Source organism: Octodon degus, unplaced genomic scaffold (genome assembly GCF_000260255.1).
Source record: "Octodon degus isolate 3935 unplaced genomic scaffold, OctDeg1.0 scaffold00067, whole genome shotgun sequence".
In the NCBI taxonomy this organism is placed as follows: domain Eukaryota; kingdom Metazoa; phylum Chordata; class Mammalia; order Rodentia; family Octodontidae; genus Octodon; species Octodon degus.
In genome coordinates this window covers 11,611,240-11,622,916 of record NW_004524643.1, presented here as the reverse complement: position 1 = coordinate 11,622,916, position 11,677 = coordinate 11,611,240, and the positions used below count along the sequence as shown (strand labels likewise).

At 41.5% G+C, this 11,677-nt stretch overlaps 2 protein-coding genes and 1 non-coding gene across 4 annotated transcripts in view; 2 read left to right on the top strand and 1 right to left on the bottom strand.

Moving 5' to 3' along the window:
• Positions 1–2,664, top strand: part of LOC101592695 (serum amyloid A-3 protein) — a 4,925-nt gene extending 2,261 nt beyond the window's left edge. For both annotated transcript variants that reach the window (XM_023719344.1, XM_023719345.1), the window contains exons 3-4: positions 1,858–1,996; positions 2,370–2,664. In XM_023719344.1, coding sequence (XP_023575112.1) covers positions 1,858–1,996; positions 2,370–2,508 — 278 coding nt within the window. In that variant the 3' untranslated portion in view covers positions 2,509–2,664. The remainder of the gene's footprint in view (positions 1–1,857; positions 1,997–2,369) is intronic.
• A 7,200-nt stretch (positions 2,665–9,864) lies between these two features.
• LOC111817717 lies at positions 9,865–9,996 on the bottom strand. Its single transcript, XR_002821852.1, has one exon. It is a non-coding gene; the product is annotated as a small nucleolar RNA SNORA70 (small nucleolar RNA).
• A 1,051-nt stretch (positions 9,997–11,047) lies between these two features.
• The window catches only part of Saal1 (serum amyloid A like 1), a 30,556-nt gene continuing 29,926 nt past the window's right edge, over positions 11,048–11,677 (top strand). Inside the window, exon 1 of the mRNA XM_004634921.2 lies at positions 11,048–11,228. Within this exon, the coding sequence (XP_004634978.1) occupies positions 11,097–11,228 (132 nt within the window). The 5' untranslated portion in view covers positions 11,048–11,096. The remainder of the gene's footprint in view (positions 11,229–11,677) is intronic.

Below are 11,677 nucleotides of genomic sequence, written 5' to 3'. Positions count from 1 at the left end.
CACACACACAAAATAAATAAATAAATGTTTAAAAAAATTGCTGGGGAGATAGCTCAGGAGAATATAGTGCTTGTCTGGCAAGCACAAGATCCTGAGTTCAATCCCCAGTTCCATCAAAAAATTAAAGTTAAAAAAATTTTTTTTATGCATAATAAAGTTTGGGAGCAACAACCTTACAGACAAATTATATAAACCATGATTGGAATTATATATCAGATTTTCTCTTTTTTTCTTTTTTCTTATCCAGTTAATTTTTAAAAAATTCATTTAACACTAGCATAGTTCACTTTCTTTTCTTTTTTCCCCTCTCCCTTTTAAAGAACATAGTCAAGTGATTACTTGACTATGTATATTATTGTAGATATTATACAGATATTTTCTCAATTCTTCTGCAAAACCACTGAGTCTTAATGCCATTCCATTTTACCTATGAAGACAGTGAAGTTTTGGACCTAGGGAGGTAATTGCCTTTTTTCTTTTTCTTTTCTTTCTTTTTTTTTTTTTTAATGTATTTAGTACAGGTCTACAGGGTCTAACTACACAGATCAGACTCGGAGTGATCCTCCTGTTTTCAGCCCCCAGGCTCTGGGATTACAGGCTTGAGCCACCACATCCAATCTGAACCGCTTTCTCAGCGTGCCTGGAGGTGGGGCTGGCACAGCATACCGGGGATCGAACCCAGTCTCTGAACCTAGCCCTTTTTCTGTCTCTGATTATCCATTTCATTCAAATCTCTTTTAGATATGTCATCTCTATCATGTTCTCAATGAATTAATTTGTGAACTATAATTATTTATGTATGGTACTATGCAAAGTAATGGCTCTACAGTGATGTTTCCATAAATATACACATGGCATTTGGATCCTACCTACCTCTCTTCAACCCTCTCTACCCCCAGCCCCCATCCTCTCCCTTGTCCCCTACTGCTTTCCTAATATTCTCTCTTCTACATTGAGGCCTTTTGTTTATTTGTTTCCACATATGAGAGACAGTATGCAATATTGGTCTTTGCTGGGTTGGATTCATTCTGCTGATGGAATTCTGACATTGTCTATGCTAAAAAATATGCCTTGGACTTTGTGATGCACTCAGAGTAGGGTTGGTTTTTTCCTCTACCAATGAGGATGAGTCTGCCTATTGAGCTCATTAGGACCAGAGCCTCCTTCAGACTGTGGTGCTCTCCACCTTGGTCAGAATGTTCCCTGAATCTTTCTAGAGAGCTATGGAGACAGCAGTCTCTCACATATCCAGCTTGAAGGGCAGAGGTTGATTGTGGCCCACAGTGTCAGTCCATGGCTGGCTGGCTCCAAGGCAGACCGTCATCGCTGAGGGACTGGTGGAGCAAAACTGCTAACCTCATGGGGCCTGGAATAGGAGCACAGGGGAGAGGATGAGTGAGAAATGTACCTTCAAAGGTGAGCATCCCAGTGACCCCGTGACCTCATCTAGGCCCCGCCTCCTAACGGCATATGCCGTTAGGAGTCCATTGATGAGCATGACCCCCATGATTCACTTCCTTCCAGGAGTCTCTGCATCCAGGCAAGTAGGCCATTAAAGTGAAGTGACACAGAGGGACCTTGTAGACTGAAGCACCCCTTAGGGGCCATTTCTCCTCTTCTTTATACACATCTCACATAGCCAAAGACAAAATAGCCACAAAAGGAAGATGGAATCAAGTGGAATAAAACCTGTACTCGTCGTGATTCCCTCAGCATGTACCAGAATATGAAAAGTAAAAGGATATTCATTTATTTCTGTGGGCTCTGTCAAAGGCTGAAGTCTTTGGACTGGAGAAAACATCTTTATCCCTCTGTTGGGCATGGCGGGATCATCTCCAACCCCCTTTTCCCCCCCAGGGACTAGAGACATGTGGCGAGCCTACTCTGACATGAGAGAAGCCAATTTCAAGAATTCAGACAAATATTTCCATGCACGGGGGAACTACGATGCTGCCCAAAGGGGACCTGGAGGTGCCTGGGCTGCTAAAGTGATCAGGTGAGGCAGGTTCCTGGGGAGCCTGGCCTGGGTGAACAGAGTGGACAGCCTGGAGGTGCTTCCTCTTCCATGTGGAGCCATCACCTGTGCACACTGTGCCCCTCCTACTTTGCCCCAGCTCCTTCTCAGTGCTTAGTGCTGGGTCTGATCACCTGCTGGGAGTTCCTGATTCCCAGTCCTGCTCCTTTGGTGCTGTCCACACAATGTAAGGATGGGTTGGGCATGGGTGCCAAGATGCGTCAGTGCCTAGCCCTACTGGCTTTGGCCTTGCTGGGCTCCACTCAGGACCATTCTGGGAGAGGGCAGCCAAGAAGGTGGGGCTATTGCTTATCAGTGTAGTGCTTAATCTCTGCTCTGCCTGTCTTGATTGCAGTGATGCCAGGGAGGGTATTCAGGGTTTCCTGGGCCGTGGAGCAGAAGACACAGCAGCGGACCAGTTTGCCAATAGATGGGGCAGGAGTGGCAAAGACCCCAACCACTTCCGACCTCCAGGTCTGCCCAGCAAGTACTGAGCTTCCTTTTCACTCTGCTATCAAGAAAATCCAGCTGTGACTCTTTAAGGACCTGGACATTTACTGAATTAATTGCTTCACTTGATGGCCTTAGTGCTTGACATGGAACACCTAAAAATATTTAATAAATGTGAAATCCAATTTGTTGTTATAATATGTGAATTGTATGTGATATTCTTACTAGAAGCCTGGGCCATGTGGATGATCAATAAATATTATTGTTGTAGGGACTGGGGAGATAGACCAGTAGAATAAGTGCTTGCTCTGGCAAGCGCAAGGGCTTAAGTTCAATCCCCAATTCTGCAAAAAATAAATAATTAAATAAGTAAAATAAAAATAAATAAACATTATTGTTTTTATTTTCCTTTTTAAGAAACAGATACCAGACACTAGCTATACAATAGAAATTGGAAATAAAATTGCATGTCCATACATGGACCCAACATTGACCAATATATGCCCATCTTATACTTTCCAGAAAAAACAGAGATGATAAGAGTCTCTTATGAGCAACATAAGTGATAGTTTAAACTAAATAAAAATTTAAAATCCTAGCTTTAAATGTTAGTTTTAGTTTTATTTAATTCTTCAATCCATGCAAAACTGACTTTCATTAGAGCCTTATTTTCATTTTTTTCTGGCTATTATTTCCAAATAGTAATCATTCAATAATTTATCCTATGAATATTTTTTCTTTTTTTTTTTTTTTTTTTTTTTTTTTTTTTTTTGAACCAGGGATTGAACTCAGGCCCTTGCGCTTGCCAGGGAAGCACTTATTCCACTGAGCCATCTCCCCAGCACCCCTGTGAGTATTTTTTCAATTTCACTTCTATCATATATCAAGCCTCTTCATAGGCAAGGGAACATGCATGTAGGGATCGATTCCTTTCATCCACATATGAATCCTTGCACCAAGACCACACTGCATTTTAAGTACTGATAGATGATAGTGTGCCCTCTTTTTCTGCTTTACTTTTATCTTCAATATTTATTACTTCCTTACATATTGAGTTAATTATCTATTGCAGGAGTAACAGACATTGCAAAACTTAGTCCCTAAATATAAAGGTGTTACTTTTGATGCTTTTAGGGGATAGGTGGGAGGTTTTAGGCTGGTGTTGCCAGCTCATTTATGCCAGATGGATCCTGCTGGATGGTTGGCAGGTGCTGGAGCTAGTACCATCAGGCTCAGCTGAGATTGCTGGATCTCTACCTCCATGTGGGCTGTCCTTGTTGAGCAGACAGCACTAGGTGCTCACATGCTGATGCCTCCAGAGGCCTCAGCAAGCACAAGCACCTACCAGGCATCTGCTTGTATCTCATTTGCCAATGTCCCTCTTCCCAGAAGAGTCATGTGGCCAAGATATCCTGAGGGTGAGGGGATGAACCAGCCCAACGGCACAGGGATCAGGAAACAAGCTTCCTTAGGGGTTGTCAGGTACTAATCCACCATCCATACTATATATTTTACTTATTTGCTTGGTTGCCATCTCCTATCATAATACAAGTACATCAAAGGCTGGAATTTTTTTTGTACTTCACTGTCATAAACTTAGTATCTAGAATAGTGCTGTCTGTATAGTGCACACTCAGCATTTATCACTTTCTCAATTATCAAACTTTTCTTAGTGTTGTAATTTTCTACACAGGAGGACTTTCTTTTCTTTTTTAGGGTGAGTAGATATTTGGAATTAAATTCTGGACCTCAGGTTAGCCAGGCAGTTGCTTAGCCATTGAGCTAAATCCACATTTAGAGGCACTTTAATGGAGGCATTTAAATCTATCTTACTCCCATGTTTGCAATTCAGAAGCATGCTTTGCTTTGCTCTGCAAAGTTTTAAGTGAACAACTGTATTTTCACAGAGCCAGGACCTAAACAAACATTGCTCTGCCACCGACTGCATGCTAAAACTTTCAGGATAATTCTGAACTATAAATCCATGTTTGTGGACTCAGTGTTTTCTTGTGGTCTAACTATAATTTTGAGCTCATTTACATTGATAGGTCCAAAAAGCCTCCATTTTAGAAATCAGATAAGCTTTGGGTGAATTCACTCCTCACCCTCTTCCCTCTTAGTTAACCATAAAAGCTGCAAAGAAGAACAACTTGCTAACCTAAAGAATAAACAGTTAAAGAAATTGTAGGTAAGCTAGAATTTAACCATACCAACAAATCCTTAGGAAATGTAAACCTTGTGATATTTTTTGGTAAGATTTCAAAATGAGGTGGTTGCAATGGTTACTTATAAAGTTATAAAAATCCATTACAAAGTTCTCTGGTGGCTGAGATCCATTCATTGTGCATCAGATTGTCATCCTGCCGGCAATAAAAGCCTCATTTGTTCGCATTCTTGGTCTCTTGCGAGGATTCATCTTAATGAATTTTGCTGCAACAACCTACTCTCAAAAATGAACAAAAAAAAAAAAAAAAAAAGAACCACAGTTGCCTGCATGATTCAAATACATTAGTGGTCACCCTTAAAGTGTGACATGAGATGGACCAACTATACTAGTTGTGCTCTCTGAACATAGATGCTTTGTAGTGTTTGGGATATTTAAGACTCAATAAACCACCTGTATAGAAAATCATAGAAACAGGAGTGAAAAGAGAAGTAGAAGCACTATGCATGCTTCACAAGGCCCTGGCATCTGGCAGGAAGCCTAGGTGGAGCTTCCCAAATTAGGCTGAACCTCACACACTCTAGTCTCACCTAACCCATTGCTGATACCAGGTGAGGGCTGTCCTCGGATAAAGGGAGCTACTTTGTAGGTATGGGCAGCACTGAAGGAGCTGATAGCTAGGCCCAGTGTGCTGACACATTCCCTGTAGCTGGGCAACATCTCCTTCCTTAAAGGGATCTGGGTATCAGCTCCATCTCTCCACCAAAAGATTCTGATTTCATCATATTCTCCTGTGTTATCAACTTGGAGGACCAACTGGACCAACTGCTCTTCCTTGAAAGAAGAGCAATTACCTCCCTCTTGACTAACCCAGGCCCTATTCCCTTATATTGATATGTACAGAGCTGGCTAGGAGTTTTCCCAATCCCTTCAATTGTCTTTAAGCAATGCAAATTGTTCTAGCACAGGTGCTGATGCGTAGCCTTTGAAGGGAGGTGACAGGTCAGCGTTGGCCCACCACATAACTCCCAAAAAGCATGTTTGAGATGCTTTGGATGGACAGCCATCCTGCTCCATGCTGTCAGCTGTGATTGAGCTTCGAGATAAGAGGCTATGGGGCCAGGGATGTAGCTCAGTGGCATAAGTACCTGCCTGGCAAGTGCAAGGGCCTGAGTTTGATCCCTGGTACAATAAATAAATAAATAAAAAGGCTATCACTTCCCAGTGTATAAAAGATTACATACCAGTGGTGAAGCTCTGACCCCAAAACATTAGACACTACCTCAGCTGTGTTATGCAGAGTACTCTTTTCCCAAATCCTTCTCTCCACATATTGTAGAAGTGATTTCAAGACTCCTTCCTAGCCCAGCTCACAGCACTCGTGAACTTCCTGCCATTCTCCCAGTCACCCATCCTCCAGCCACTCCCTTCACAAATTGATAAAACCAGGGTTCAGCCCTGGGTTGAAGCCTTTGTTCCATCACCCTAGCTGGACTTAGGACCCCCTTGGCTCCCCATAACTACAAACATATGTTAGTGTCTTTATTCTCGCCATGGGTTGCACTGGTACTGGTAGATTAGAATTTACTTGTCAGGATTCCAGTAACTTTTCTATGGGATTAAAAACATGAACTTCCCAGACCATGACAAGGACCAGGAAAGACTCTCTACAGTCAACTATTGACACCTTCTGTGTGACAATTGTTTACAGAGCTTGGTGGGAATTTTAAAAATTATTATTATCTAGAGAATACAAAATAGTAAGAAAAAAACATTAAAAATGATACAGATCTTTACCAAATAAAACAACATTGGTTGATATATTGTACAATGTCTTCACATTAGTAGTTCAGATTAATAGATATAAACATGCAAAACTGATAAACAAAAAATGTTATAAGAAATTAAAAAGGACAAAATATTTTAAGCATCAACTGCTCTCCTTTGTAGACCACCAGAAATCAGCAGTGCAATTATCCAAGCCATCCTGCATACATATATCAATATGTCTCACCCTTGCCTTCCACCCTCTCCTGTCCTTTTCCTCAACCCAGTTTTTCTTTCCCTTAGAACCGATTCTTTCTCTTTCAAAGCATCTACTGTGTCTTTTAGTGTTTATTTACCCTCTAATGTTTTCAAATTAGCAAGACAGCACAATGTTTGCACATGCAGGTTTTCTTTCTTTCTTTCTTTCTTTCTTTCTTTCTTTCTTTCTTTCTTTCTTTCTTATGTATTTAGTACAGAGTCTACAGGGTCTCACCATGTAGATTAGACTCATAGTGATCCTTCTGTTTACAGCCTCTCAAGTGGTAGGATTACAGGTGACCAGCACCATACCCAGGCTCAATCATCCCATCTCAGCATACCCTGATGGCAGGGCCAGCACAGCAGGCACAGGGATCGAGCCTCCAGCCCCTGAGTCTGCCTAAGCAGGTGCTTTAATCTGCTGACCTATCTGACTGGCCCCTTGGTTTATTTCACTTACGAGTATGGTCTCTAGTTGCATTCATTTATCTATAAAAACCTTGAATTTATCTATTTTTATAGCTGAGTAATACTCAAAATACCACATCTTTTTATCCATTCCTCAGTTGGTGGGCATTTGGGTTGTTTCCAAGATTTAGATATGACAAATTGTGCTGCTATAAACATGTGTACACATATATCACTGTGGTATGATGTTTTCAGTTCATTTGGAAAGAAGTCTAGGAGGGGAAGATCTGGGTTGAATGGGACTTCCAAGCCTAGCTTTTTGAGAAGTCTCTACACTGATTTTCACAGTGGTTGTACCTTCTCACCAACAATGGAGAAGGGTTCCTTTTTTCCTGCAGTCCCTCCAGCATTGTTATTGGTTGACTTCCTGATGATAACCATCCTTTCTTGGGTGAGAGAGAATCTTTATTTGTTTATTGATTTGATACAGGTTCTTGTTATGCAGTTCCTAGTGATCCTCCTGTCTCAGCCTCCCCAGTGCTGGGATTACAGGCATGTATCACCACACCCAGTTTCATCAGTGTTCTTTTAATTTGCATCTCTTGAATGACCAGTGATGTTGAACAATTTTTCAAATATTTATTTGCCATTTGTATTTTATTTGTGAAGTATATATTCATCTCAGATGCCATTTTTTGATTAGGTCTTTGAATTTTGGAGACCTGATATTTTTTAATTCTTTATATGTTTTAGATAGAAGTCCTCAGCCTGAGAGACAGTTGTCTATAATTTTTTACCAATTTGTAGGGTTTCTTTTTACTCTGTCGGTGATTTGTGTTGATGTGCAGAAACTTTTCAGAAAGTATTGACAAAGTCCAATACTCATTCATGATTAAAAACCCTACAGAAAGTTATTATTTTTTCCAATCATTATTCATTTCATTTTCTTGTCTAATTGCTTTGGCTAATGTTTCCAGAGTTATATTGAATAGTTATGGTGACAGTGGACATCCTTGTGTTGTTCCTGATTTTAAAGTGAAGGCTTTCATTTTTTTGTCCATTTAGTATGATGTTGGTCATTGGTTTGTCATATATGGCTTTTATCAGGAAAAGAAAGACTGTCTATTCCAATTTTCTGTAAGGTTTTTATCATGAATGAGTATTGGACTTTGTCAAAATCTTTTTCTGCATCTATTGAGATGATCATGTGATTTTTGTCTTTAGCTCTGTTGTGTTGTATTACATTTATGGATTTGCGTATATCGAACCATCCCTACATTCTGGCAATGAATCCCACTTGATTGTGATGTATAATCTTTCTGATGATTTTCTGCATTCTGTTTGATAGAATTTTATTGAGAATTTTTGTAGTTATGTTCATTAGGAAGATTAGCCTATAGTTCTCTTTTTTGGTTGTATCTTTCTGTGGTTTTGGTGTCAGAGCAATACTTGCCTCCTGGAAAGAGTTTGGGAGAATTGCTTCCCTTTCAATTTCATTGAAGAGTTTGAGAAGAATTGGCATTAAACCTTCTCTAAATTTCTCATAGAATTCAACTGTGAATCCATCAGGACCTAGGCTTTTGTTTATTTGTAGGTGTTTGGTTACATTTTAAATTTCATCCACTGATATTCTTCAGAATTTTTATGTCTTTCTGATCCAGCTTTGGTAATTCATCTGTATCTAGGAATCTGTATTTTCTGTATTTTCTATCCTGTGAGAGTAAAGATTTTGGAAGTAGTATTAATGATCTGAATTTCTATAAGGTTTGTCATGATTTTTCCCTTTCATTCCTTCTTTTTTTAAATTAATTTTATTGAGAAACAAATAGCAATGAGACAGTTTCAAAACCAATTAATAGGACAATTTTAATAATAATTAATACATTGCATATTGTTGTCTTCATAGTGGTTATTCATAGTACAAGATGTAGACATTATATCCTGTCCAAACACTTTTAGTACAAATCTTTCTTCTCATTGTCATTCCTTCTATGTGTTAGCATACAGTCTATTTTGGAGAACATTCTGTGTGCAACTGAGAAGAATGTGTATTTCCTTTTTTAAAGAATGTATATTCTGATAATGTTGGATGGAACATTCTGTAAAGGTCTACTAAGTCCATTTCTTCACAAGTTTGTTTTAATTCTGTTATTTCTTTGCTAATTTTTTGAAGATGCTGCCAGGTCTATTATCTTATTGCCTTTTATTTGACCAGAGGTAATTTTCTACTTGTGGATTTTTGTTTGGGGGAATGGGGGACAGGAAGTAGGGTTTATTGGTGGGCATTAATTAAGGAGATGCAACACAGTGGAAGGCCTCCTGAGAACAGGGCCTGCCATTTGTCCAGGAAACAGCTACTGGTGATGTATTTGATCCAATAGCTATCCTGGATGACCTGTTTCTCAGCTTTTTTTTTTTTTTTTTTTTTTGCGGAACTGGAGATTGAACTCAGGCCCTTGCACTTGCCAAGGAAGCACTTATTCTACTGAGCTATGTCCTCGGCCCCTCTCAGCCATTTTGTCTTCAAGTTCATCTGCAGTGAATTTAGTAAAATCCCCATTCTTTCTGATGTGATTGATCTTCTGGTGGTCAGGGAACTGGAGCTTGTCCCTGTTTAGGGCCTCTTAATTCCATGCTCCTTGTTTTGCAGCTCATGGCAAATGACCATGATGATGAGATCAGCGTGAACACTGGCCACTGCCCTCTGGAGTTTTCCAAAAGTATGCTCCATACCTGTCCATGCCTGTCTGGAATCTAGATTTGGATCAGCACAATGTCAGAGACATGAGCATCCTTCAGAAATGGCTGTTTCTAAGGTTTCTTAGCATCCCCAAGGACAACACAATGTGTGCAGTGCCCAGGAGGCTGCTATTTGCAGCTATTTCACACTCAGTTCCTGCAAGGAGCAGAGCTTTGATGGCTAAATTAGCTGTAGCCACCAGAGGAGCAAACGGTTAATCCACTGCAGGATTCCTGTGATGTGGTCATTTGGGGGAAGATAAAATTAGAAAGAGTGCTCCATTCAGACAAAAGGCGATTTATTTACTCATAAAGTAGTAGTAGTAGTGGCACTTTGTATGTGTGATCTTCTCTCAGGTGTGACTTCTATTTTTCTTAGGATTTCAATCACACCTGGGAGAAGTTAGAAGCGACAGATATCTGAAATTATGGCAAGAAGCGTGCATGGTAGTGCGCACTTATCATCTCATTAGGCTGGAGACAGTTGGGAGCCTCTAAAGCTGGAAATTGGTCATATGTGGGAGGGCAGGAGGAAGTCTCATTGCTTAAAGCAGTAAAGTTACCTCAGTTTTGAGAAAAACATCCTGCTGGGACATTGTGGGCTATTAGTTGCTAGGCAACATTGTGTCTTGTAACTTTGCAAAGGTATAAATAAACACCCTTACTGTTGTTCTGCGGGCCTTGGCCTTATTAAGCTTGGTCTTCCACCTGACCTCAACAATTATCTTTTGTTTTTGTTTTCTGAATCTTCTCTTTGTTTTCTCCCAGGGACTACCTGAAGACCAACAAATCCCTACAAGATTCTGAAGCATTAGAATCACAAGTCCCAGGCCAGCCTGGGTAATTTAGTGAGACCCTGTCTCAAAGGAGAGGTGGAGGTGTACACAGGTAGAACATTTTGAATATTCTTGCGGTCAGAAAGCAATGGGATTATGTATCATGATTTTAAGATTCCCATCTGTACAAGAGACACTGACCTGTTCTAGACCTTCTTAAATCAGGACAAGGGCTGCTAAAGAAATCACATTTATGATCCAGGCAGGGAGGTTAACAAATAACAATCACGCCTAGCTTTGGGGGTGGGGTATGGTAAAATAGGTTAGGGCAGGATAGGTTAGCCTAAGGGTGGGAGGAAATTCTACCTGGGCGCACACGCATGTCGGCGGGACTCCGGGCAGCAGGGGGCGCTGTGGCGGGAGCAGCAGCGCGCGGGGCCCTCTGGCACGAGAAGTCCTCTCGCTTCCCCCACGGCTTCCGGCTCGGCTCGGGCGTGGAGTGATCGGAGCGCGCGCAGTCATGGACCGCAACCCGTCACCGCCGCCCCCGAGTCGGGACGACGAGGACACGGAGGTGGCGGGGGGAGACTGTATCGGGAGCACTGTGTACAGCAAACACTGGCTCTTCGGTGTCCTGTCCGGGCTTATCCAGGTGTGCGAATCCAACAAAGCGAAGCCGGAGGGCAGGGGCGCCGCACGCTCGGGGGGCCGGTCGCGCGCTGCGCTTGTCCCGGGATCCAACCGTGGAAGTAGATGGAGTGTTGCGCCTCAGCCCCGCTGCGCTTTCTGAGGTTTATGAGCCAGGCCTAATTTACGAGTGTCGCAGACTTTGGTGGTAGAGAAAGAAACGCGGGGCTGGGACTCACGCAGCGCTGATGTGAAGGACTCGGCCCCTTTGCCTGCTTGCTGCGTGACTTGGTCACACGCCTGAGCTCGGTGGCCTCCATTTCTCTCGCAGTTTCTATAGACTAGAATCGGTAATATCGTTTTTGTGTTTTTTGTGCAAGTTAAGTGAGATCACAATGACCCCAGAGTGCTTAGTATGGTGTTTGTTTATAGGAAACTCAGTAATTGTTTTTTTCCTGTCTACACTGTAGCCTA